This window comes from Gopherus flavomarginatus, chromosome 20 (assembly GCF_025201925.1).
Source record: "Gopherus flavomarginatus isolate rGopFla2 chromosome 20, rGopFla2.mat.asm, whole genome shotgun sequence".
In the NCBI taxonomy this organism is placed as follows: domain Eukaryota; kingdom Metazoa; phylum Chordata; order Testudines; family Testudinidae; genus Gopherus; species Gopherus flavomarginatus.
In genome coordinates this window covers 19,445,806-19,470,846 of record NC_066636.1, presented here as the reverse complement: position 1 = coordinate 19,470,846, position 25,041 = coordinate 19,445,806, and the positions used below count along the sequence as shown (strand labels likewise).

The window sequence follows — 25,041 nt, the reverse complement described above, 5'->3', positions numbered from 1 at the left end:
TGCCTAGGGAATCTCCACTATGGGCCACCCACTGTCATCGCAGTGGGGGATCAGGGCCCTGCACAGCCACTCTGTGAGATATAGGGTGTCCCGATATTTTGCGGCATGCCGCTTTTCTTTTTTTTTTTTTTTTGGCTCCGCTGGCAACCTCCCCTCCATGTGTCCCGATATTTTCTTCCTCTCATCTGGTCACCCTAGTGAGATAGGACCTGCCCTGAAGAGCTCAGAGTCTAAATAGACATGGAGGAGGAGAGGAAACTGAGGCACAGAGTTGAATTGACTTGCCCAAGATCATGTTGGTGGCAGAGTTGGGAATAGAACCCAACTTTCCTGCACCCCTGTCTAGCGCCCTACCCCTCTGGGCCACACTGCACTTCCTGAGAGACCCCTTGCGACATGCTCAGCTGAGCCTCGGAGAGTTGCGAAAACGCGCTTTCATTGTGAAATCTCTCCCATCAGCCTGGCTACTTCTTCAGTCCAGTAGCTTGGAACCAGCCTACTTGTGATTCTTACCAAGTTCCTTTTCTCACCTCTTCCAGCTAAGCCTTACATGCTAAACTCCTTAACCCTTGCACCATCCCTGGGCAGAAAATATTACTCCAAATGTAGGTGCTGCTAAGTGAGCAGCCCAGCTGGCGATAGGGGGTGGGAGTAGAACTCTCTAACTAGCTTTCTGTGGCACAGACTTGCTCTTTATTCTCTCTTCCTGCTTTCCCAGCTTCCTGTGATGCAGAACTTACCCATCGAATAGCCGAGAAGCAGGGTTTGGAAGTGCCCAGCCACCAGCAGGGGGAGCACGGGGCTTTGGCAAGTTCACACCAGTCCTACAATGCAGGAGGCAGCTGCCTCTCCTGAGTAACAGGCCGTGGTTTGTCTATGCAGCAGTGTTTCTGCCATGGTGACTGGGTTCTGGGCATCTGCCTCTAAATGTGCATTCTGGGTTGTTGGCAGCTGTTAGCAAGAACTAATGGGTGATGTTTCCCTGCCTCTGTTTCCCTGTCACCGAAATAAAGACTCATCACGCTGTCAGGGTCGATGGTTCAGATCTCGGGACTGAGGGTGCTAGAAAAACAGCAAGGCAATGAATGAGGGCTCGTCTGCACAGTGTGTTCATGAAACCAGGTGTGGCGTAAATTCTAGTGCGCACCAGCTTGTCCCTTGTGGCCCCTGCTGGCATGCACTAAACATTCCCTAGAACCCGCTAATGTAGGCCCCTTTCAAACGGTCCTACCTTAACATGCACTAGGGAACTTTTAGTGCGTGGCAGCCTGGCCCAAACAGCCTAGTTTAGGGTGTGAAATGCTGGTGTACATTGGAATTTACACCCCAGCTGGGGTGGATTAATGCACCGTATAGACAAGTCCAGAGAGAGGCAAAGCAGTCCTGGCTCCAGCTGGCGCTGCGGGGTGGGTACAAGTTCCATTTCACAAAGGATTTTTGAGATTTCTAAATCTGGCTTTGTGCCACGTTGGAACAAAAACTGAAAACTTCCAAATTCTCCAGGGAACTTCGGTGCTCAAAACCTCTTGATTTTTCACTCCTTGATTTTTATGTTGGGTTAGAGAACATAAAGCAACGTTTTAAAAAACTATGGCAAGTTGTTCCCCAAAACAAAATTAAACGTTTTGTTCCCAAAATGTCACCCTGGGCCACTTCACTGTTGCTCCTACCTGCTTTGTCTGAAACAAAATTCTGGCAGAATGGCCGGATTTTGCATTTCTATCAAAACCTGAACCCTCTGCATCTCCCCCTGCAATATGGTTTGTCACAGCTTCTCCAGCTAGCTCAATGTCTGACCCTGTTTCCCTGGCTTAGCTGGGTCGTAGCAGCCCAGCGAGCGACCCCTCTGAGAAATCGGGACTGAGTTCTAGGGTGAGCGCTGTAGGTCTGCACCCCTGACAGTTCAGCTATACCCAAAAACCTCCCTCAGAGGGGGCTGGAGTGGGGGTGATGGAAAGTGGGCTGTGCCCCAAGGGAGGGAAGGGGGCTGCAGGGACCTCCTGGCCAAATACCCTGTGCTGCTGGACAGGGCAGCACTTAGGGACAATGGGTAAATAGACAGGCCTGACTGGAGCAGCTGGGAGAGGAGAGACTTTCCCGTATGCTGAAAATGGAGTAATTCCTACTCCCTCCCTGGGGATCTTTAAGCACCGTGCAGCTTTAAGGGATGAACACTGGGATGTGGGTTAGTTTTAACCCTTTCTTGGAGAGGGGGAAGCTCTGACAGCAACAGCTGGAGAGACTTGGCCGGGCATTTTATTTCCAGTTAGAACCACTGTGTCCAGACCAGCATCAGGGGAACAACCCTGCCTGCCCTGAACTGCTGTGTTTGCTAGCAGCCTGCAAAGCTCCAGAGATGCTGCCTCTCCCCAGTGCATTGACAGCCCGGGGGCAGGGACATAGACAGGACCGCTGCAGGGCCAGGGATGCTGGATTCGCTCTTGCATCTTGGAGCTGTGTAGCCTGCCTGAACACTGCAGAATGGCAACCAGGCCTTCACGGGAGAGAGTTATCGGAGGGAAGGGACCCTCGGCCTGGGGAGGTTAGATCCGCGAGCTGCAGTGTCAGGGAAGACAGCGTCCCTGTACCATGCACCACACCCACTCTGCAGTGCAACACGACAGCATCAGGGAGAGCGGCAGTGTGTCACGCACCATGCCCCCACGCCGCATTGCTGCTTACCCAGGCTGTTCTGGGGGTTTCATTGCGGGCAAGAGATGTATGGTTGACACCCAGTTATACCACAGAGCAGGTACACTCCAGGTAAACAGCACAGCAAACTTCCCCTCCCTGGTCCCCACTGCCCTGCTCGTGGGCCTTGGCCTTGAGGCGGAGGTGCACTGGGGTCGGGGGGTTAGTATGCAAAACCCCTGGGCTGCTGGCAGTACCAGCCCTGCTGGTGGGTTCGTGTGACGGGGCCATATGTTGTGCTGTGTGACGGGGACTGGGCTGAGACCCACTGACTCGTCTCACAGATGCCACCCAGCAGGCAGTCGATGGGAACTGCTATGAGCCACTCCCAGCCCCAGGCTGGATGGGCCCTGGTGCCTGGGGGGGTGGCTCTGTGTGCCCTCCCTAGGCTGGGTGGGAAGCAACCCCTGAAGGGGAACCTCCTGGGGCTGCATGGGCATTACTTCTACAGCTAGACTGCCTAGCGCGTCTCCAGGCCTGCCGACCCTTGGGGTGTCTGTGTCGCTGCCCCACAGAGGCTGAGGCAGAGGAGTTGGGGCAAGTCTTGGGGTTCAGGGGCGGTGGCTGTCGCCTGATACTGCACGGCTGGAAGAGGATTTGAACACAACATCCTTTTGCTCCCGGATCCTCTTCATTCTGGCGCGAGAGGAAGAGACGAGCAGAAATGGTAAGGTAACCCCCAAATCCTATAGGGGCTGTGTGCCCGTTCCACCCCCACAGTAACCCCAAATCCTATAGGGGCTGTGTGCCTGTTCCACCCCCACAGCAACCCCAAATCCTATAGGGGCTGTGTGCCCGTTCCACCCCCACAGCAACCCCAAATCCTATAGGGGCTGTGTGCCCGTTCCACCTCTGGCTACCCTGTTCTTGCAGCTGGTCACCTAGGCTGCACCCTTGCTGCGATCAGCTCTGGTTAATAACTGAGGAGATGGGTGGGAGGGGATCTGAGTTGTGGGATGTCTGCACAGCCTGGGAACATGGGGTGCCAGACACACCGCTAGTGTAAATCAGCATCACTGCATTGGCCCCAGTGGAGCTACAGCTGATTTGCCCCAGCTGGGGATCTGCCCCCATTAGCTAAGATGGTGTGACACCCATTTACACCAGCTGGGGCTCTGGCCTGGCCTGAGGTCTTTGCCAGGCACTGCCCGGCTCTGCTGACAGAGGCTGCTGGAGCCTGGCTGGGATCTGGAAGCTACAGGTGTTTGAGTCTCTGCCCTTTGTCAGCTCCAGCCCCCTCCCCGCAGCCCCCCCCCCCCCCCCCCACACACACACACCCATGTGGGGCAGGGGAGCTGAAACAGCACAATCTAGGACAGGGCTATAACTGGGCTCAGGCCCCTCCACTCACCGTATTCTCTTCATCCCAAAGTGGATGGTGAGAAAGATGCTGAGGCAGCCGAAGAGGGTCCCAGAAATGATGGCAACGATTTCGCCTGCCCGAGGAAGGAAAGGGGAAGGTAAGGGCTGCGCTCGGGGAGGGGGCTCTCTGAGGCAAGAGTGCGATCGGGGGATGGAGCGACCCATGGGGGAGGGAGGGTCCCAGTCATTCCCGGTGACAGCACACTCCAGTGGCTCCCAGCTGCTCTTTCCTGGATCCCCAGGCTTTTGCCCACCCGAGAGTCGCTGCTCCCCATTGCTGATAAGTGGCAGACATGCTCTGCTGAGGACTGTGTTGGAATTGCATGCTATCCCTTTAAGAAGGGGGGGCAGGGGTGTGTATGGGGGGGAGGCTTCTGGATGGAGCCAGCTTAAATAGAGGGGTTGTCACGCCTCAAGGAACAGCCTGTTTTCTCTCTCTCTGTTTTGGGGTTCTTGCGTGTTATTCAAAGTCTCTATGCATCTGCCATGAACATAACACCATGGGCCCCTCCTAGCCCCACTGTGCATAACAGAGAGGGCCATACCTGCAGAGTAGGCTGAGGGACCTGCAAGAGAAGAGAGAGGCAGATGTTGATGATCTCTAATGCCCCATGTGGGCGCAGGCCAGGCTCGGGCCCTGTGCTAGATTCTGACAAACACGTGGCCTCCTGGGACCTCCCAGTTGTCGTTCTGCTGCCACAGCATGGTGACAATGGGGCTAGAACTCAGACCCTCCTGATCCAAAAGCCCAGCCCTGCTGTCTCTAGGGGAGAATCCCCAGTCGCTGTGTGCAGTACAGGGCTCATGACATGCAGGTGAGCAACTCTAATTCTCTCCAGCAGAGGGCAGCAGTGCCACACAGCTAGTCCATTAGTGTGTTCTTCAGTGTGGCACAGTCTGGTCAAACGACTCTAGCCAGGAAGATAGAAGCCCTGATGCTACCACCAGCCCTTTGGCTCTGAAGTTAGAGCCCTGTGTGTTTGGAGCTGGATTCTACCTGGATATAGGTTGGGGCATCGCTCCATAAACTGGTTGCTGCAATTGGGCTGGGGTCTGTGGGGGTAGGTAGCAGCTGAAGGCTTAATGAGAAAGTTACGTCCTGTGGAGAGAAACAGGAGTCAGATCCCCCAGACCAGCTGAAATGTAAGGGGGGCCCTGTTCTCCTCTCGCCAGGCTCTGCAGCCACCCCCCATCTGTGCCAGCTAGGCCCGATGCACTCACCCACGGGGAAGGAGGAGAACACCACCCTTTGGTTCAGCGGCTGAGGGGCTCGGTAATTGTCCACCAGAGGCACGGAGTTCGCAGCTTTGGTGGAGTACAGCCCCTCCAGCTGGAAGAGAATGGAGCTGTGAGGAGATGCCCCCCCACAAGTCCTGGGGTGCCCCCACACATGCACAGGATGGGGAAGAGATGCCCCACAAGTCCTGGGTTGACTCCCCACATGCAGCATGGGGAAGAGATGCCTCCCCAAGTCCTGGATTGCCCCTCATACACAGCATGGTGAGATGCCCCCCAAGTCCTGGGACCACCTTTCACTCTCCACAGCTCAGTGAAGAGACGATCCCAACCCACTTAGCCCTAGATTCTGGGGTGTCCCTCCTCCCCCACCAGCTGTCTGTGACTCATGGCATTGTGGCAATCTGAATGCTAACGGGGCAGCTGTTTTAGAACCCCTGAGCCCCACAGGCATCCTGCCCAAATGACAGCGAGTACCTGGGAGCTGGAAATCTGCACCCGCTGGTGGAAGACAGTCCAGAGCACGTTCTGGGAACAGGGCGGCGTGGTCAGGGAGCCGTTATAGCGGAAATAGTGGCCCAGCTTCCTGGGCAGCAGCTCATGAACGTCGAAGGGCGGGATGGAGACATTCTGACCTGCAGGGGGTGCCGGAGGGGACAGTGTTAGGGACGCAAATTTGCTTCCACCGAGCCAGTCTGACGTTTTTTGCAGAGGAGCCCCTTGGGTCTGGCCGTGAATGGGCCCTGGGCAATCAGCTGCTATTTATTTACAGTTGCTCTCTCACACTTTTCAGCCAGTCGAGGGCCAACATTTGGAGCTTTGTTGTCCGTGCTCCTCTCCCTCCCCTCCCCCCCCGTACCCACTTGGTGCAGATGCCAACGGCCACACGAAGACGCAGGGAGGGTAGAGTCTCTTCTCCTGGCCACCAAAGTCCCAAGGGGTCACATCTGCTGCCTGAGTGAGTGCCTAGGATGCAGATCCTGGTGCTCATCCTCCATCCCCTGATCCGAACCTCGCCCAGCGTGAAGAGTGAATAACGAGGGGCATTAAATCCCACGCAGTTGCACACGCTGCTTTCAGCCAGAGCTGCTTCTCTGCAGCAGTAGCCCAGCGCTGGGTCTAGCGCACGGGTCGGCAACCTTTCAGAAGTGCTGTGCTTGGTCTTCATGTATTCACTCTGATTTAAGGTTCGCGTGCCAGTAATACATTTTAACGTTTTTAGGAGGTCTCTCTCTCTCTCTCTCTCTCTCTCTCTCAGTCTATATTATATAACTAAACTATTGTTGCATGTAAATGAAACAAGGTTTTTAAAATGTTTAAGAAGCTTCATTTAAAATTAAACTAAAACAGATCTTATCAGTTTAATGCAGTGGTTCTTAACGTGGGGTGCATGCACCCCCTGGGGTGCGAGAGATGCCCTTTCTGGGTGTGCGACAGATGCCCTTTCTGGGGGTGCGAGATCTGTGAGATTTTTTTAGAAAAAGCATCGAAAACACAAATTAAGCACAGGCATGTAAGTACAACTACTTTGTTTCATCAAACCGATGTATTTATTAACATTACACATTTTTAAACAATTACTGTAATATACAAAGTTTTCAAGTTTTTAAGCTGATTGTGGTGTAATTTTTGACAAGGGGGTGCGAGAACATATTTTGAGAACTCCAGTGGGCTGAGCGGGGCTGAGTGTAGTGTATTAAATTGCTCCCCACAGAAATGTGCTACTTACGCTGTACTACGTACTGCTGCCAGTCCTGATGCTCTGAGTGGCATGGTAAGGGGACGGGGAACTGGGGTGGTTGGATAGGCGTGGGAGTCCTGGGGGGCCTGTCAGGGGTGTGGATAGGGGTTGGGGCAGTCGGGACAGGGAGCAAGGGGGCTTGGATGGGGAGGGTGGGATCCCGAGGGGGGAGATAGAGGTGGGGGTTCCTGGGAGGGGGTGGTCAGAAGCCAAGGAGCAGGAGGGGTTGGATGGGTGGGGGGTTTTAAGGAGGGCAGTTGGGGGGGTCCCGGTAGGGGGCGGTCAGGGGACAAGGAGCGGGGGGGGTTGGATGGGTCAGGGGTTATGAGGGGGGGCAGTCAGGGGGTGGGAAGTTGGAGGGGGCGGGCGGTTTGGGGAGGCATAGCCTTCCCTACCTGGGTGTAGTGTATTAAATTTCTCCCCATAGGAATGTACTACTTAGGGCTGGCAGCCCTGGTGCTCTGTAAGTAGCACATTCCCACGGGGAGAAATTTAACACACTACACCTGCAGACAGAACCTAAGATTGGCAGCGAGTTGTGTGGCTCAGCCTGCTGCCGGCCTGGGATTCCATTCACTGTCTCCTGCCAGCTGGGGTCCCGGCCACCAGCCCCGCTCAGCCCGCTGCCGGCCTAGGGTTCCATTCGGGGCGGCCGGGACCCCGGCTGGCAGCAGCATGCCAGTGAAAATTGGCACACGTGCTGCAGGTTAGGGACCCATGGTCTAGCCCCATTCCTAGACTCAGGGTATTACCCTTAGAGCCGGGCAGCTGGTTAAAGCAGCAGCCGCGTTTCAGCGCAGAGAATATCCTGTGTAAGCTTGTTGGATTGTTCCCGATGGGGATATACAGACCCCCACGTTGGCTGGGAAAGGGTTAATGAGAGACTGTGAGCTTAGTCAGCCCCACCTGTTACACCTGGGCGAGGTGTCAAGCCTGGAGGGAGGGGTTGGAAGAGGAAAAACCCAGCCCAGGAATGGCTGACTGGAGCAGCATCTCTTGCACTAGCCCCTTGAAAGAAGACCTGGAGCTACTCAGAGGTTGCTAGACACCAGCAGGGCCTTCCTTGGGCAGGTAGGCCTGGCATGGGACTGCCAGTGTGCTTTGTTCCTTGTGACTGCTGCGTTTTCCTTTTGGGGTCTGTGGAGGGGCGCACCCGGAGGCTAGTGGAAAGGCTGAGAGGCAGGCTGGGCTAGGACGTAGGCCAGGGAGGAAGCCAAGAGTCTGAGCAGACAGACCATAGCTGTTTGTTACAGGGTCCCTCGGCTGGAAGGGAACCAGGTGGAGAAGGAGGGCCTGGGTTTCCAAGGGAGATGTTATGGAGGCACTGGTGGGAAGGGATGCAAAGGACTGTTAAGTCTGAAGACCCAACACACAGCAGCTGGACTATCTATATGGTGAATCAGCTCACTCTGGAAAGGCTGGGACCATGTGCAAGCAGGCCAGAGGGCCAAGTCAGGAGGGGTGGGGTGGTGTCAGCTGGAGACACCAGAGGAAAAGACTCTGCTACGCCATGCCCACCTGCGAGGGGTTGCGCTGGCAGTGAGTTACCCTTCTACACAGTTTGGGCTCTGGGACTTGGTCCGTTTAGCCGAAAGACCAGGGCTGGCATTACCAAAGGCACCTAGAGGAGTTGGGCACCCAGCTCTCGTCTCAACCTAGCCATGCGCGCCTTGTGCCAGGGGAGGCTATCCACTTGTCAAAAACAAGCTGGAGAGGTGAATTATTACAACTTACAGGTGCCTCGGTGGGGAGAAAATGCCAGGCAACAGTGGACTCTTTAATCTAGCAGAGAAAGGCGTCCTTGCCTGGAAACTGATGCCGGACAAATTCAAAGCTGAAATAAGGCACAAATCTTTACTAGTGCGGATGGTTAACCATTGGAACAAACTGCCCCAGGAAGCGGGGAATTCTCCATCTCTTGATGTCTGCAGCCAAAGACTAAATGCTCCTCTGGAGCAGACCGGAAGTGTGTTTAGCCCAATATCAGGGATAACGGGGGAGATTCTCTGACCTGTGTGATACAGGAACTCAGCCTGGATGGTCTCATGGGCCCTTCTGGTCATAAAATCTAGGAGTCTGTGCCAGGATCTAATGACTCTCACTGCTAGGAAATGTGCCCTGATATGTACCCTGTACTGTCTACTGCTCAGTCTCATCCCATCCTCTTAGCTTCACCCCTGGCCCCCCAAACAATTCCTCTCCCTGTACCACAGCCAGGCCCCACACCCACCTGGGAACCGATGGCCTCACCTGCATACTGGATGTTCTTTAGCTGATTGAAGATGTTGTCATAGGCAGGGTTGGCCACGTCACCAACCTGATGGAGGGAATGGAGAACAAGAGGCTGTGGGTTAGCAATGAGCTCCTGGGGGAAGCTCACAATAGACACCCAGGCTGGATGGCCCACTTATATGGCTGGTTGAGTGGGGGCCTGCCCCGTTCTGTTCTATGGGGGGTCTTAGAACCTCCTCAGCACAGCAGTCTCCGAGCACCTTCCAGTCCTGCACTGAGCCACGTGACTCTCATGTGTCTCAAGGGGTTCCTTCTCTCACACGCTCTGTCCAGGGGAAGAGGTGTATATGCAGTGGAGTGGTTTGATTTGGTAGGGTTGCTGTTTTAAATGGCCAGCGCTGGTTGCTGGGTGCCTACATTACATCAGGTAGGAGGAGCGCACCTTGCACTTGGAGCAGGGGCTGAGGAAGTTGGTGATGGTCTGTAGCCTACAGGGGACCATCCCCTGAGAAAGCTTGGCTGTCGCCTGCACAAGCTTTACCCGCTTCCCCCAAGGCTGGCTGCATTGTAGAACCCACCAGGGCTGCCCCGCCTAAGTGGGTCATGGGCAGGGCGCTCACCTCGATGAAGATGCCGAGCACGGCCAGGCCGTCTGCCTGCTGCTTGGCCTCGGTGATGTTGGCGTAGCTCTCCGAGTTGTAATGCACGATGTGCAGCTGCGGCGAAAGGGGGGGCAGTCTCTTAAAGGCGCAGTCGCTCGGGGCCCCCTTCCGTCTCTCAGCCATTAGTGAAGTATCCACGCACCATCCGCTCATGGGGTGAACAGAGGCGCAGGCCTATGGTTGCCCCAGGGGGCTCAGTGGCAGATCTGGGAATGCAATCCAGGGCTCCCCAGTGTTCTGACCACTGGACCAAGCTGCCCTTTGGCAAGTCAGGGCCAGCGGGAAATGGCTACTGGGTTTTACACCCCACCTTTTTACACCCCGCCTGCTAGTCAGCCTCCCCCTTCCCTTTTCCTACAGCCGACCTTTCACTCCCAATCCCGGGCCCGCGCTGCTCTCTGCAAACCTGCCAGCCCCAACAGGCCCGATCCCGAGAGGGGACGAGCAGCCACACCTTCCGCTGCAGAAGCCATCAGCACTCCGCCAGCTCCTGAGCCCGAAAGGCCATGCTCACACTTTCCCTTCCTGGGACTCAGGACCCATTCGGATGAGGAACAGCTGCAGGATCGGGGCCCTAGCAGCGCTGTTCTCTGTCATGGGGCTGGATCTCAATCGGTGACCTTGGGGCCCCAGCCCAGGACTGACCCCACCCCTGAGTGGCTGCATTGATTGCTAAGACGTGTGCTGGCCTGTTCCCCACACAAACATAGACTGCACCTGAGATGCAAACCCTCCCAGGGAGAGGAGGATGGGGGGGAGCAGGGTAAATGCACTGTGGTAGCCCCACCAGGGCTGATCGTATTGGAAGCTGGAGGCTGGATTCAGACTCACGTTGCATCAGACTCTTCCACAAGCGTTAAGCAGTTTAGTGCTGAGCACTGGTGGCTTCCAGGGGGTAGAACAGGACCTTTCTTCTCCTAATCCCCACCACCTCCACCGGCCCCTCTAATCCCCCAGCCCCAGTGCGGCATTTCCAGGCACAATCTCCCCTGCCACGACTCCAACTGGAGACCTGGCAGGGTGGGGATTATCCACCAGATGGTACCAGCACGGAGGGAGTAACTGGTTCCTCCTCCATCCCCAATTAAAACTCTTTGGCTTTAGGGGAGGTCTTGTGGCCTGGGGGGAGGATGGGTCCCGGTAACCCCATAGATTTCAGTGGAGCTGCACCCAGGGTAGCTTTGGCCCCAATTGCCCAGCTGATCTGGCTAAGAAGGGAGAGGATAAGGTGCTGGTGGTTCCCAGTGCAATGAGAAAACTGCCCTCTGGCCCCCAACCCTGGGGCAGGAGCACACTCACCTCAGCAGGGAAACTCTCCCCGTTCACCTGATGCTCCGACCCCTCGTCCTGATCGTTGCCCCAGTGGAAGTGCAGCTGGACAGCCGCATAGGTCTGCGGAAGCCCCCGGAGGAACATGGATGGGGGCAGGGACATCTCCACTGCGGGGACATACGCCAAGGGGGTGTTAGTGCACAGCACGGAGTCTCCCAACCCCGTACATCCTAGGGCCCTTGCTGCCAATGCCTGCTGGGAGGCTCAGGCCCAGGGGGAGCAGAGATGAGGCCACGCTGGGCCATCTGCCTCCCACTGGGAATGCTAGAGGGTGCAGTGCAGGGCAATGGACCTTTGGGATCTGGACAAGGAGCCAGAAGGTTCAGGAGAGGCCCCCGTCATGCATCCCGCATCACCAACCCACAGCGTTCAAACAGGAAGAGTCCTGGCCTCAGAATGCCAAAGCTGGCCCCACGACAGCAAGAGATGTGACCCAAAGAATCAGGGGCAGGGTCTTTTCCTGCCTTCTGGTCCCTGGGAGCACTCGGATCAGGTTTTCAAGCTGTTCTCCAGAACCAGGTGGGCTAGAAACTATTCTCCAAAGCTGAGAGTTTCGCGTCTCACCCTGCCTCCAATGCTAAATATCCCAATATTTGCCAGACAGGTACGAGTGCTGGCAATGCTGTGACACCCCTTCCACCCTTCCTGACCCCCTATATTGCTATACCCCAGCACACCTCCCTACGCACACACAAAACGTACTCCACTTTCCCCAACACTCCACACAAACACATGCATCTCCCCACACTCGCATGTCACACACACACACCACCCTGTCACCAACACACCCCCTCCACACAAACACCCTGTCACACAAGCACACCCCATCCCATGGACCCACTCCACACTAACACACACTCTGCATATACGCTGCCCTCTCTATATAAACACCCTGCCAGACAAACACACAACCTCCACATATGCACATACACACCCCCTCTCTGTTCACACACACTGTCATACACACTCCCCTCCTTACACACACATCAGGTAATCAAAGAAATCATCTGCAAACACTTGCAAGGTGGTAAGGTGATAGGGAATAGCCAGCATGGATTTGTAAAGAACAAATCGTGTCAAACTAATCTGATAGCGTTCTTTGATAGGATAACGAGCCTTGTGGATAAGGGAGAAGCGGTGGATGTGATATACCTAGACTTTAGTAAGGCATTTGATACAGTCTCTCATGATATTCTTATAGATAAGCTAGGAAAGTACAATTTAGATGGGGCTACTATAAGGTGGGTGCATAACTGGCTGGATAACCGTACTCAGAGAGTAGTTGTTAATGGCTCCCAATCCTGCTGGAAAGGTATAACAAGTGGGGTTCCGCAGGGTTCTGTTTTGGGACCGGTTCTGTTCAATATCTTCATCAACGATTTAGATGTTGGCATAGAAAGTACGCTTATTAAGTTTGCGGACGATACTAAACTGGGAGGGATTGCAACTACTTTGGAGGACAGGGTCAAAATTCAAAATGATCTGGACAAGTTGGAGAAATGGTCTGAGGTAAACAGGATGAAGTTCAATAAAGATAAATGCAAAGTGCTCCACTTAGGAAGGAACAATCAGTTTCACACATACAGAATGGGAAGAGACTGTCTAGGAAGGAGTATGGCAGAAAGAGATCTAGGGGTCATAGTGGACCACAAGCTTAATATGAGTCAACAGTGTGATACTGTTGCAAAAAAAGCAAACGTGATTCTGGGATGCATTAACAGGTGTGTTGTAAACAAGACACGAGAAGTCATTCTTCCGCTTTACTCTGCGCTGGTTAGGCCTCAACTGGAGTATTGTGTCCAGTTCTGGGCACCGCATTTCAAGAAAGATGTGGAGAAATTGGAGAGGGTCCAGAGAAGAGCAACAAGAATGATTAAAGGTCTTGAGAACATGACCTATGAAGGAAGGCTGATGGAATTGGGTTTGTTTAGTTTGGAAAAGAGAAGACTGAGAGGGGACATGATAGCAGTTTTCAGGTATCTAAAAGGGTGTCATCAGGAGGAGGGAGAAAACTTGTTCACCTTAGCCTCCAATGATAGAACAAGAAACAATGGGCTTAAACTGCAGCAAGGGAGATTTAGGTTGGACATTAGGAAAAAGTTCCTAACTGTCAGGGTAGTTAAACACTGGAATAGATTACCTAGGGAAGTTGTGGAATCTCCATCTCTGGAGATATTTAAGAGTAGGTTAGATAAATGTCTCTCTGGGATGGTCTAGACAGTATTTGGTCCTGCCATGAGGGCAGGGGACTGGACTCGATGACCTCTCGAGGTCCCATCCAGTCCTAGAGTCTATGAGTCTATGAATCACACAAACATCCTGTCGTACCCCACACATACACACACTCCCCTTTCCACATACCCCCCCCAGCCACAACTGCATGCCAACACCCCCCTCCAACACAGCACCTCACTCACTCTCCCCTGCTCCAGGCTGGGGGTGATGCACTGGGCTGAGAGGGGCTGAGCAGCGAGTCTGGGAGTCCCTGCCATGCCCTGTGTGCACTGATTTGGGTTCCTCTTTCTCCAGAGGGCTGTCTCTCCCCACTGCCCATCCTGGAGGGGCAGGCAAAGCTCTGCCAAGGGGCCTCGCTGCACTGGGCTCTGAAGTCTAGTGCCTGGTGGGCGAGCTTGCCCCACTTTGGGACTGGGGCTGGCTGGTCTGCCGTGCATGACCCTCACCCAGCACTCCCAGCTCTCAGGAGGGTCCCAGTGTGAGACCTTTCCAGGGGGTGGGACCAGCTGGATCTGATTATAATTCCCAAGGGAAACTCCTGGGGAAGGAGACTGACTTCTCCCCAAATGGCATGTCCCTGGGACCCCAACAGGACTGAGAGCCAGGGGTCAGCAACAGGGCAATGGCTGACCAGTCTGTGGTGCCAAAGCAACAGGGCAATCATTGTCAGCTCCCCACCCGGTGCCACAGCAATGGGGCAATGGCTGACCAGTCTGTGGTACCATAGCAATGGGGCAATCATTGGCAGCTCCCCACCCGGTGCCATAGCAATGGGGCAATGGCTGACCAGTCTGTGGTGCCATAGCAATGGGGCAATCATTGGCAGCTCCCCACCTGGTGCCATAGCAATGGGGCAATGGCTGACCAGTCTGCGGTGCCATAGCAATGGGGCAATGGCTGATAGCTCCCCGGTGCCACAGCAATGGGGCAATGGCTGACAGCTTCCCGGTGCCATGCAGGAAGCTGGGGGGCCAGAGTCAGCAATGGGGCATTACCTGCATGTCCTAGTGAGGTTTAACTGGATGAGCAGCTGCCGAGAGAGGGGGCTACGGAGAGCCTGCCGCAGCAGGGGAGCAGCAGAGGAGGGGGCTCTCGTGCCAGCAGCAGGGACAGGGATGGAAAAGGCCAGCGAGGGGAGGGCACAGGCAGGCCTGGGGGTGCGAAGGAGAAGACTGTTGCTTTGAGCATTGAGATTTTGCGGAGGGGCACGGAGAAGGCACGGACAGTGCTCTCAAGGCTCCTAGATTAAAACAGGAGGGTCCCAGCCCACCTGGAGATGCCCCTCCATTCCTGGGGTAATGCCCGCTCCACCCCGACTGCAGCCTCACCTGTGTGCCCGTTGTTGTGGAGGGTGAAGGCCCCAACCCCAGGGCTCCGGTATCCCTGGGGCTCAATAGGCGGTAGGGCTGGGTCGTGCTGCACGGACTTGGTCTGGATATCAATGGGGGACTGGGCCTGTCCCCCGCAGTTCGGGTAGTCATTTGACCAGTGCTCCTGGCCGTGGGGGCCTGAAAACAGAGAGTGCAAGGGGGGGGTCAAGCCCCTTGGGAAGGGGGCGGGGAGGTGTCTCTACCAGCTAGATTTGTGTGGGGACCAGTTCTGGCCCCCGTAGCGTGATTTCACATGATGCGCCACACACAGCTGTGGCCATGACAATGCTCAGCATTTCACCAGCGCCTCTCAGCTAGGGACCTCAAAGCCCCCCAGGAGCTGCAGCTGGAAGGGACAATCCCTGTTCCATAAGGGAAGAACGAGGGCATGGAGAGGGGACGTGACTTGCCCCTTGGGTCACGCAGCAGCAGTAAGTTGGACACCCCAGCAGTCCTGATGCCCAGTCCCCTACTGTAATCACCAGATCCCTTTCCCACCACCGCCCCTGAGCTGGGCCTTGAAGCCAGGAGTCCTGGCTCCCATTTTCCTGCCGTAACCACTGAATCACGCAATTTCCCCCGCATAGCACCAAGCTTTTCACAGCTATGCCTCACTTCACTCGTGCAAGGACCAGTCCTCTGTTAGGAGAAAGGCTGGGTTCAGACCTGGCTGCCACAGAGTGTAACATGGGGAGAATGATGCTTTCCAAAGGGGGGTGCCAGGAGGATCAATCTATAAATGCTTGGCAGGTGCTCGGACAGGAGACAGATAAAACCCTCAGTAGAGACAAACTCTAGCCAGGGTTTCTAGAGGCAGTTTGGATTTAGACATGAAGCTCTTTGGTGAAGGTTGGCTTGGCACCAAGACCATTTCTAGTGGCTGCATCAGTCACAATAATCTGCTTTGTATGGCTGCATTTTTCCCGATGGGCCAGATTTTCCTAGGAGCTCCAGAGCAGAATTTCAGAACTGCTCAGCACCCTCCATTGGAGATGGCTTTCCAGTAGCTTTCAGCTCCCACCATGACATGCCCTGCTGGGTTTTCAAAGACCTCAACAGCTGATAAGCACCCTGATCACTTAGGAAAATCTGGTCTCATTATGGGTGCTGAGCACTTACAAATGCTGGCCTGTGTGGCAAAGTCACCTGGATTCAGCTATTTACCAGGGGAATTAGGCGCCTAAAGACCTTTGAGGAGCTGGACGCAAGAGCCCTGGTTAGAGGTTCTCTTTCTGTTCAGGAAAATGCCAAAAATCAAAATAACTGTGAATAAGTGGTTATAATAACACGTCACTGTCTAGGCTATGCCTGTTTCACTTTTCCCTTGAGTGTCCCTATCTGGCAGGGCTGGAACCAGCCTAATTATGCCGCTTTTAAAAGGCGACTCTGCCTCGCCAAGGCCACTACAAGGCAAATTGGGTTTTCTCCAGCTCTGGCTGAATGAGGAGGCTTTTGTATGAAGGACCCAGCTTGGGAAGGGAGGCCAGAGCCCCGCTGTTATTTGCATCTGAATGTAATCTCTGCTATGGTAATTAGTTTGCTGGAAACATTTTCCAACCGGGGAAGCACAGATAAAGCTGTTTGCTTTTCCTGCCACTGTGCCATTGTTCTTCCGTTGGCCCTGGACCTGAAGTTACCCAGAAAACAAAGAACCTCCAAATCAGATATACCCACAAAATACAGGCATTCTTGGTGCCCCATCTGGCAGTTGCTAGGAGCTCCCAGAAGCTTCTGGGCCTAGGGCACCCGACATCCATGTCTGCCACGTAAAAAATGCACAGGCGTCTCACATGTGGCTTGGGTCTGCTGAGGCAAATGGGCTTGCCTGCTCAGCCAAAGTCCCCTCCCTGCCTCCCTCTCCCCCAGCGTCGGGTAGGGTCAAACGAGTCCCCGCTGCTGGCTTTTCCAGGTTCCTGCACAATGCTGTGCTTTCAGGGCCCAAGCTTAGGTGAGGATTACGTCTGACCCCCGTGCAGTGGGATCAGCCGTGCCCAGCTGGTGCAGGATTGCACTTTCAGATATGCGCTGACTCTGTGCTAATTGGATTTGTTAGGTTTGCAGGCAGTTAGCTGGCGATCTGGATGGTGGATCTAGCATTGTTACATAAGGGCCCCGGGAACACAATGGGGCCATTCTAGCATGGGAACTAGTTGGGGGAGAATCCAGGAGGCCCAAAATTCCTGCAAAGCCAGGGACCAAGGGCTAAAGCAATGGGTAAGGACTGGGGTTTGGGGTGCAGTGGTTAGACCAGGGGACTAGGAGTCAGGACCCCTGGAAACCTGTCCTGCTGTGGAAGAGATGAATCACTCCCCTGCTGTAACTATGCCATACTCCTTTCTAAAGCCTGGGATAGAGTCCAGGAGTTCTGAGTCACTGTGCACCTGCTCTAACCACTAGACCATATTGTCCTCCTAAAGCTGGGGACAGAACTCGGGAGTCCTGAAGCCCCAGGCCTCCCTGCTCCAACCCTCCCCTTCCTAATGCTGAGAAAAAAAACAAGGACTCCTGACTCCCAGACTCCCTGCTCTAACCACTAGACCACATTGTCCTCTCAGAACTGGGGACAGAACCCAGGAGGCCAGTTCTCCCCCTGCAGGACATGAGTAACACCCACAGAGGCCAGTGGGAATCAGACCGCTGAGTTCTGTTCCTGGGTCTGGGAAATGGTGAGGTCTATTGGTTAGAGCAGGAGCCAGGACTCCTCAGTTCTTTTCTCCGCTGTGGAAGGGGGCTGGGGTCTAGCACAAGACAGTGAGCCAGGATCCCTGAGCTCTAGTCTCTGCTCTGGAAGAGAGTGGTGCACAGTGGTTAGAGAAGGAGGCTTGGAGCAAGGATCTCTGGGTTCTATTCCTTGGTCTACCGCTAAGTCATTCCCTTTCCCCCTGTGTAAATGGGAGTAGTGTGTCCCCCCTGCATGGGGTGCTGGGTTTAATCACTGAGGCCTTGCAAAGCACTCGAAGGTCCTTGGCTGGAAAAGACCAGGGTCAGGTCAAGAGCCGCTCTGCAGTGCCCCCTGAATGGTCCGGCCTCTTTGGTCTGAGCATCTCACGAGCAGGAGGCGTCTGTGGGGAGACCCCTAGCTCTCTGCCAGGCAGCACAAATAGTGCACTCAATCCCCAGTAGGAGGGGCAACATCAATCACCGTCCATTGCCACCTGCTAGCCAGCATAGGCATGGTCTTGGCAGGAAGGCATTGCATCCTGCCCCGCTGAGCTAGCAGAAGGGAACTGGGGCCTGGGAGAGCAGGAACTGAATGGGAGAAAGCCCAGAATAAAATCCTCTTCCAGCCTTACCTCTATATGTCCAGTGGGAACCTGCAAAGCAAGCAAACAAAGCACTTACTCAGCATAACTAACTCTGAGTCTGCCTCAATATCCCCTCCCACCTGTAAGCCTTAAAGACCCCCGAGCATTTTCCCCAGGATCCATGACAAATCCAACCCCTTGCCCTTACATCCTGCCACCCTTGTGGTCTCAGTCAGTATCCTCCTTCACTCCCTCTCTTGAATGAGATTTCATGCAGCTGTTAAAGAGCTGCCAGGTTCCACCCCAGAAGTGGCTGCCTTTCCGCCTTGGGAAATAATTCCCCCCAAAAGCTTTGGGATCAAACATGTTGAGCCAACATCCATTGACATCAAAAGAGAGTGGCTTTCAGTGGGGTGATGGACCAGACCCTATTGTTGTCCAGGTTTTATTTTCCTTTTCTCTTTGAAGTGCCCTGCCTTGCTTAACTGCTTAACTGCTCCTCTAACAGCAGGCTGGGAAGAGGTCACCCTGCTCCCAGTGCAGGATGAGCAAACAGTCAAACCCTGGCTAGCACGTTCGGCCCTGCTGCTGTGACGGCCGCTCTTTCTGGCCAACGCATCGGGGATCGAAAGGGGCATAGGCAGCGACTCCGTGGGCTGGAGCACCCATGGGGAAAAATTAGCAGGTGCTCCGCACCCACCGGCAGCCAAGCTGCCCCCATCCTCGCCTCCTTCCCCCCTGCAGCGCGCCGCATCCCCGCTCCTCCCCCTCCCTCCCAGCGCTTCCCACCCCCTGCAGCCTAACAGCTGTTTGGCGGTGTTTAGGACTTTACAGGAGGGAGGGGGAGGAGCGGGGACATGGTGCGCTCAGGAGAGGAGGCAGAGAAGAGGCAGGGCAGGGGCAGGGACTTGGGGAAAGAAGTTGGAATGGGGGCGGGAAGGGGCGGGGACTTTGAAGAAGGGGTGGAATGAGGCAGTGTGAAGGTGGTGCAGGGCCGGGACTAGGGGCGGGAGGGGGGTCGAACACTCACTGAGCAGAGGGGAAGTCGGCGCCTATGGAACGAGGCACCTCTGGAACTAAAAGCATGAGTGCAAATCCTCAACCTTTCCTAGCTGGGGCTATAATCGAGTCCTGTCCTCTGGGGCTTGGTCACAGATCGGGCTCTCGTAAGACACACTCACCAGGGGCTTGCATTTGCCTTCAGTCCCATCTCTGCGCCGCTTTCTCCCACTACTCCTAAAACTCTTGCGCCCAAACGAAAAGGACATGGGCAGAAAAGGAGAAACTGAAGCCGAGGCTGGGCCGGAGCGGGGCGAGATTAGCAGCTCTCTGTTAAAAGGGCAGCCGGTCTCGGTGGCAGAGACTTGAGCTCCACTGAGGCCTCCCTGACCCGAGCTAAAATTAACCTCCCAGCTAGGTAAACGCATTTAAAGAGGCATTTGGGGGCAGAGAGAACCATGGGGTCATTTGTGCTTTTCCACCCCAGGGCCAGAGATTCAAAGGGACCCATTCTCTGCCTGCCCTGCACCTTGAGGCAGTCTCTGCCAGCAACCCCCAGCTGCTCAGTCTAATTCAGTAGCACTTTGCACTGGTGCAAAGGCCAGTGTGAGGGGCAGGACAACGGAGAACCGGGCTCAGCGTCTGCGCTACGCTCTCTAAGCTGCTTGTACTGGCCACTGTTGGAAACAAACTTTATGGGGCTGATTCAATTCCTAATCCTCTCTTAATGCTAACCAGGGACAGCTGGGCCCCTTTGCTGCCCAGTCAAACCACACGCATGTCTTCTCATCGGGGTGAATCTTCACTTCCCAGACAGAGGCCTCTCCCAGAAATACCCACCTAAATTATAAGGATCAGAGCCAGAAACTGTGAAGGCAGAAGGGCCCATTAGATCACCTGGTCTGACCTCCTGTGTATACCAGGCCGGCCAGTTCCCATGTTAAGCCCAGTAATTTGTGTTTGACTCAAGGTCTTCCAGAGAGGCCTCCAGTTGTTCTATAAAGACCTCAAGACCTGGAGAATCCACCATTTCCCCAAGTGATTTGTTCCACTGGTTAAACCCCCTCTCTGATAAAAAATAAGTCTGCCCTGCTTTGAATTGGAATTGGTCTGACTTCAGCTTCCAGCCGTTGCTTCTTGGGCTGCATTTCTCTGCTACATTAAGAGTATCCAGTGTTTTCTCCCCGTGAAAGTACTTACACACCGTAATCAAGTCACTTCTTGATTTTCCTTCTGATACACTCAACAGATCGAGCTGCTGAAGTCTCTTGCTGTCAGACATTTTTTTCCAGCCCTCAAATTTTTTTGTGTGTGGCTCTTCTCTGCCCCTGCTCCAGTGTTTCAACATCCTTTCTAAAGTGCAGACCCCAGAGCTGGATGCAGCGTTCCAGCATCGGTCTCACCAGGAAGGCATAAAGCAGTGCAATCACCTCTCCTTCTTCCATCATGACTAGCATTGCCTACTGCCTTACACTCCAAGCAGCCTGGCTGATTTCAGTTGGCTCACTTGTGGGTAAGGGAGCATTTGGTTCAAATAAGAGGGGCGGCGGCTGGCCTGGTGAGCTGATGAGATGACATTTCTTCGCAGAAATTAGCAGGTTGCAGCCATTTCACGCCCAGCCGTGACGGTGCAGTGCTGATGTTTATGTGCATCTCAAGCAGTGCACAGCTATTAGAGCAGCTTGTTTGCAGAGCCCAGCTCTGGGACTAGAGGTGGGAATGCTTTGCAAGCCTATTACTTTTGTTTGGTGCGTCTCCTTTTGTGCATAATGGGTTAAATTCTGCTCCTGTTTACATGGGTGTAAATCCAGAGTAATGCTACTGAAGATGGTGGAGTAACTCCAGCTTTAAACTGGGGTAATTTAGAGCAGAATCTGGCCTAAGTTTGAAAACAGTCAAATGAAACAAACGATACGTCTCTGCTGTGTTAGGTGTTTTGCCTGTAATGTCAGTGAGAGCAGGATCGGGCCCTATGTGGCTCTCTATGTGTCATTTATTTGCCTTATTACTATTTTGCTACAGACCTGTCAGGAGTGTTTCATTGCACAAACCCAACATTCCCAAGGCTTAGAATCATAGTCAGGCCATTAGAGAAAGGGATTTCCAGTCTGTTCCCAGGCTAATGAGACAGGTTTGGGGCCTGATCCGAAGTCTATGGAAATCTTTTCATTGGCTTACAGCAAATTTTGAATCAGGCACTTGATGAGAAGATTCCAGTGGGAACCGTGTAAATGAAAAACAGAAAGTCACAGGACACAGTCGCTGGGAACAGTCCCATCCTCTGGGACTTGGCGAGTTACTTTTCATGCTAAAATCAGGTTTATTTAAAGGTCTGGCTGAAAATTGGGGTATGAGTAAATGAAAATGATTGTAGAGCGTGTCTGCTTTCCCTTGACATTTTTTTATTTTTCTTCAGAAAACTGAAAATATTTGGCCAAAACCCAATGGGTTGTTTTTTTCTCAGCACTCCCCCCCTTACACACACACTTACTTTTGGGGCAATTTTCAGCTGAAATCTTTCAACGAAAAATCAAAATTTTCCATGGAAAAATCCCAAGCATTTTCTGTCCAGCTGTCCTTATTACCTGTTTTCAGAAAGCCGACTGTTCTGCCCTCTTGCTGCATCTGCCCTGGCACCGTTTTAGCTACTGATCACTAGTGATCAAAGAACAGAATTCATCTACCCAACATATCACTTCTACTTGCCATGCTATAATCACAGGGTTAGCTCCACGCAGCAGAGAAAAATCCTCAGGATCCAAATCCATTGAGATACGAAGTGATTTCAGCATTGAAACTGCCTTATATTTTTTAATAATGTCTTAAAATCTTTACGCAGCCCACTGAGCTTTGCCTGAGTCAGGACCGCTGCACAGTGTTCGAGGTTACCGTTTATGGCCCGCTTTGCTAAATAAACAAATAATCCAGATTGCAGATTGAAAGGTGAATTGCGGAGCCCAGGAAATGACCATATCACAGGAATTTTGGATTCACACAACTTCCCTTTAGGGTCAGTTTTCTAAAGACTCCACCATTTCAAGCATCAAAGAGCAGCCCCCGAACACCCATAAATCCAGGTGAATTACACATATGGTACACACTCAACCTCACCAGCACCAAAATGGGTCACAGCCCTGGATGCATATTAATTACAGCGAACATCCCCTGGACCATGCAGCACTCCAGTCACCCCAAGCCCACGCAGCATCCCCCATGACATTTAGGCCCTGGTATTGACCACTGGCCCCAATCCTGGAAAGTGCTGAGTCCAGGATATTCAGCTCTTATCCAGATGGGGATATGTCTGCTGGAATAAGGGACTGTGATTTCCTAAAGAGCCTTGGGGTGTATATATAAATATGTAGCCGATATTTACATTTTTGGTGGCATTTTACAGCTCACCGACTCTGGGTTATATTTTTAAAACACAATCAGCGAGGATCAATCAACGGGCTCCTGCAGTGTCCATGTAAGTCAACGGGAGTCAGGCACAAATATTGAAGGAGATTCAGAGCTGTCGACAGCCAGCAAAGAAATCCACAATAAATAACCTCGGAAGAAATGCCCCTGCGAAATGCATTAGGATTAAGGAGAGGCCTCAAATTCTGCCTGTAAAGAGAGCTTTGGCATGCCAGTGATTAGCCAGCTTGTTGAACACTTTCTCTCAACACCTTCTAGGCTTTAACCCCTGCTCTGAAGGCTACTCGCTTCAATTTAGCGCACAACTCAATCGGATCCCAGCATAGGTGCTGGAACTAGGGATGCTGTCGCACCCCCTGGCTTGCAGGGGTTTCCATTATATCCAGAGTTTACAGTTTGGTTCAAGGGCTCTCAGCACCCCCATTATAAAAATTGCTCCAGCGCCCCTGATCCCAGTGTAATGTCTTTGGAGCAAGGAGCGGAGGGCTCGATCCTGCGCCCACTGATGTTGAGGATGCAGGATCAGGCCTGGAGGGAATAACTAGTAACCTAGGCTCTTTGCAGAAATTCTGCGGGGTACATGTAAGCGGAGTTTGTTCACGTCTGTGACTGGCTGGAAAGCATCACAATGCCGTTGGTGTGCCATTTGTTTAGGAAATTGGTTTCTAAAGCAGACAAAAGAAAAGGCTGAGTGGCATGTAGGAGTTGGAACAGTAGCTCCATTGTGGACATAAGAAAGGAACAGAGTGCTACACGCTTTGGGGGTTCAAAAAAAATCCAGCCCCCCCCATGCCCCCTCCGCAGTAGCACCCAGAGCTGTGGCAAGGCTGAGTTGAGCCCGACATCCATGTCTTTAAAGGAATGCAACTTACCTTGATTTGCAGCCAGGGCATGGGAAAAACCCTGCAGGAGGATTAAAGCGAGAAGCATCTTCCAAAGCACAGAGTCGTGGCAGGTGATTTGGCGGGGGGAGTTGATTTTTTTTGGGGGGGGTGATAATAAATATGCCCCAGAGAGGATCCCACTCTTCTCTGCCTCAGCTGGAGGGGAAAGGCACAGACTGCTGCCCCAGCAGCTCTGAAGTCTGGTGACCAATGCGATATTCTCCACTTTCCCCTTGACTCCAGAACACAGACCTCATGCCACTCACGATTGCCATTCAGGCAGTGCGACAGCCGCGAGCAGGTTTTAAGGTGGCTCCCGGCGGCAGCTCCATTCCAGCCCTGGGTGATGTTCTCAGCTCCTTAAATACTTTGTCCCAACAATGTTTGAGTTGTGGCACTTCACACGAGGAATCTGGCCAGGCTCAGAGCCCAGGCCAGGCAAATCGCTTTGCAAATTTGTTTTCCTTCAGCTGGATTAAAAACAAAACAAAAGAACCCACCCCACGACTTCAGAAACAGATTTATCAAGGTAGGAAGGGCACATGCAGCATTGGGATGCAAGTGGGATACAAGTGGCTCCTGTGTAAAAGATTCCAGCTAGGAAGGATCTTTACAGGGCATCCTGCAGCCAACATATTTTACAGCCGGCAGGCCCAGTTCTCCATTCTACAGCACCGAGTGGTCACACAGGGACAAGAATGCGGTCGTCTCTAGAAAGGAAAGCTGGAGCAGTGACTAGGATGCTAGTTTAGGGACTTGGAAAACCCAGGTCCAATTCCCTGGTCTGCTGCATTCTCCCTGGGTGACCTAGAGCAAGTCACAGAGTCATGCTGGGCCTCAGTTTCCCCACCTGTACAATGGGGATAGCAGCCCTGCCCTGCCTCCCAAGTGGCTAACAGCCTTATAAGACTGTGATGGGATCAGATCTTACAGTGTTGGGGTGTAAGCCCCACCCATGTAAACAAAGGGTTAACAAGAGTCTTTAAGCTCAGTTAGCCCACCTGGTTGTCCCAGGAGGGTGTGGTAAGACTGGATTTGTTATCACAGCCAGCTGGGCCTTCTTCAGGATGGAAGGGAGTGAAAGCTACAGAGGCAGGACTCTGAGTGGCTTAGGGTTCCCTCACTCTGGGAAAGGGACAATAAGGCAGCTGGATGAGAGAAGACAGGCCCTGGGAAAGGACTCAGGCTCCAGGGATGTTATCCTGTAACGGGAGCTGAGGGGAGCCCAGCAGGACCCAGTGCTCAAGCCCAGACGGACAGAGGTTGATTTGTTTTGTTTGGGGTTTTGACATGGGAAACCCGTTGCTCTGAGAGAAGGGTGGGATTGCAGAGGAGCCAAGGCCGGGTGGAAGGTGCAGTGTTGATAACTGGAGCTGTGCGGCACACTCTTCGTACACGACATCAACACCCTGCAAGGGGTGAGACTTTAGAGAGATGGGCTGGAGGGCAGAGTCACAAGAAGAGGCAGAACACCACAGGGCTGGTCTGGCTGGGGGCAGGGGGTGGTTATAGATGAGGAGAGCCTGCCATGTGATGCCCAGCCACAAGGAGGTGCACCAGCAGTGAGCCCACTCAATGCAGGGCCATATAAAGTACCATACAGACAGATCATTTACTTTACCCATCGCTGAA

General features: G+C 53.6%; 1 protein-coding gene across 4 annotated transcripts; it reads right to left on the bottom strand.

The window, feature by feature from the left end:
• Positions 1–1,751: 1,751 nt before the first annotated feature.
• CA14 (carbonic anhydrase 14) lies at positions 1,752–23,665 on the bottom strand. 4 transcript variants are annotated; one of them, XM_050930405.1, is made up of 11 exons: positions 23,398–23,665; positions 18,155–18,175; positions 14,820–14,999; positions 11,224–11,363; positions 9,883–9,978; positions 9,281–9,347; positions 5,767–5,924; positions 5,275–5,383; positions 4,599–4,619; positions 4,043–4,127; positions 1,752–3,327 (listed from the first exon to the last, which is right to left on the bottom strand). In XM_050930405.1, the coding sequence occupies exons 1-11, from the start codon at positions 23,453–23,455 to the stop codon at positions 3,243–3,245; spliced, it is 1,020 nt and encodes a 339-aa protein (XP_050786362.1). In that variant the 5' UTR covers positions 23,456–23,665; the 3' UTR covers positions 1,752–3,242. The 4 variants fall into 4 exon arrangements, with proteins under 4 accessions (XP_050786362.1, XP_050786363.1, XP_050786361.1 ...); XM_050930406.1 differs by lacking the exons at positions 1,752–3,327; positions 4,043–4,127; positions 4,599–4,619 and adding an exon at positions 4,991–5,152; XM_050930404.1 differs by lacking the exons at positions 1,752–3,327; positions 4,043–4,127; positions 4,599–4,619 and having other exon boundaries at positions 4,991–5,383.
• Positions 23,666–25,041: the final 1,376 nt, after the last annotated feature.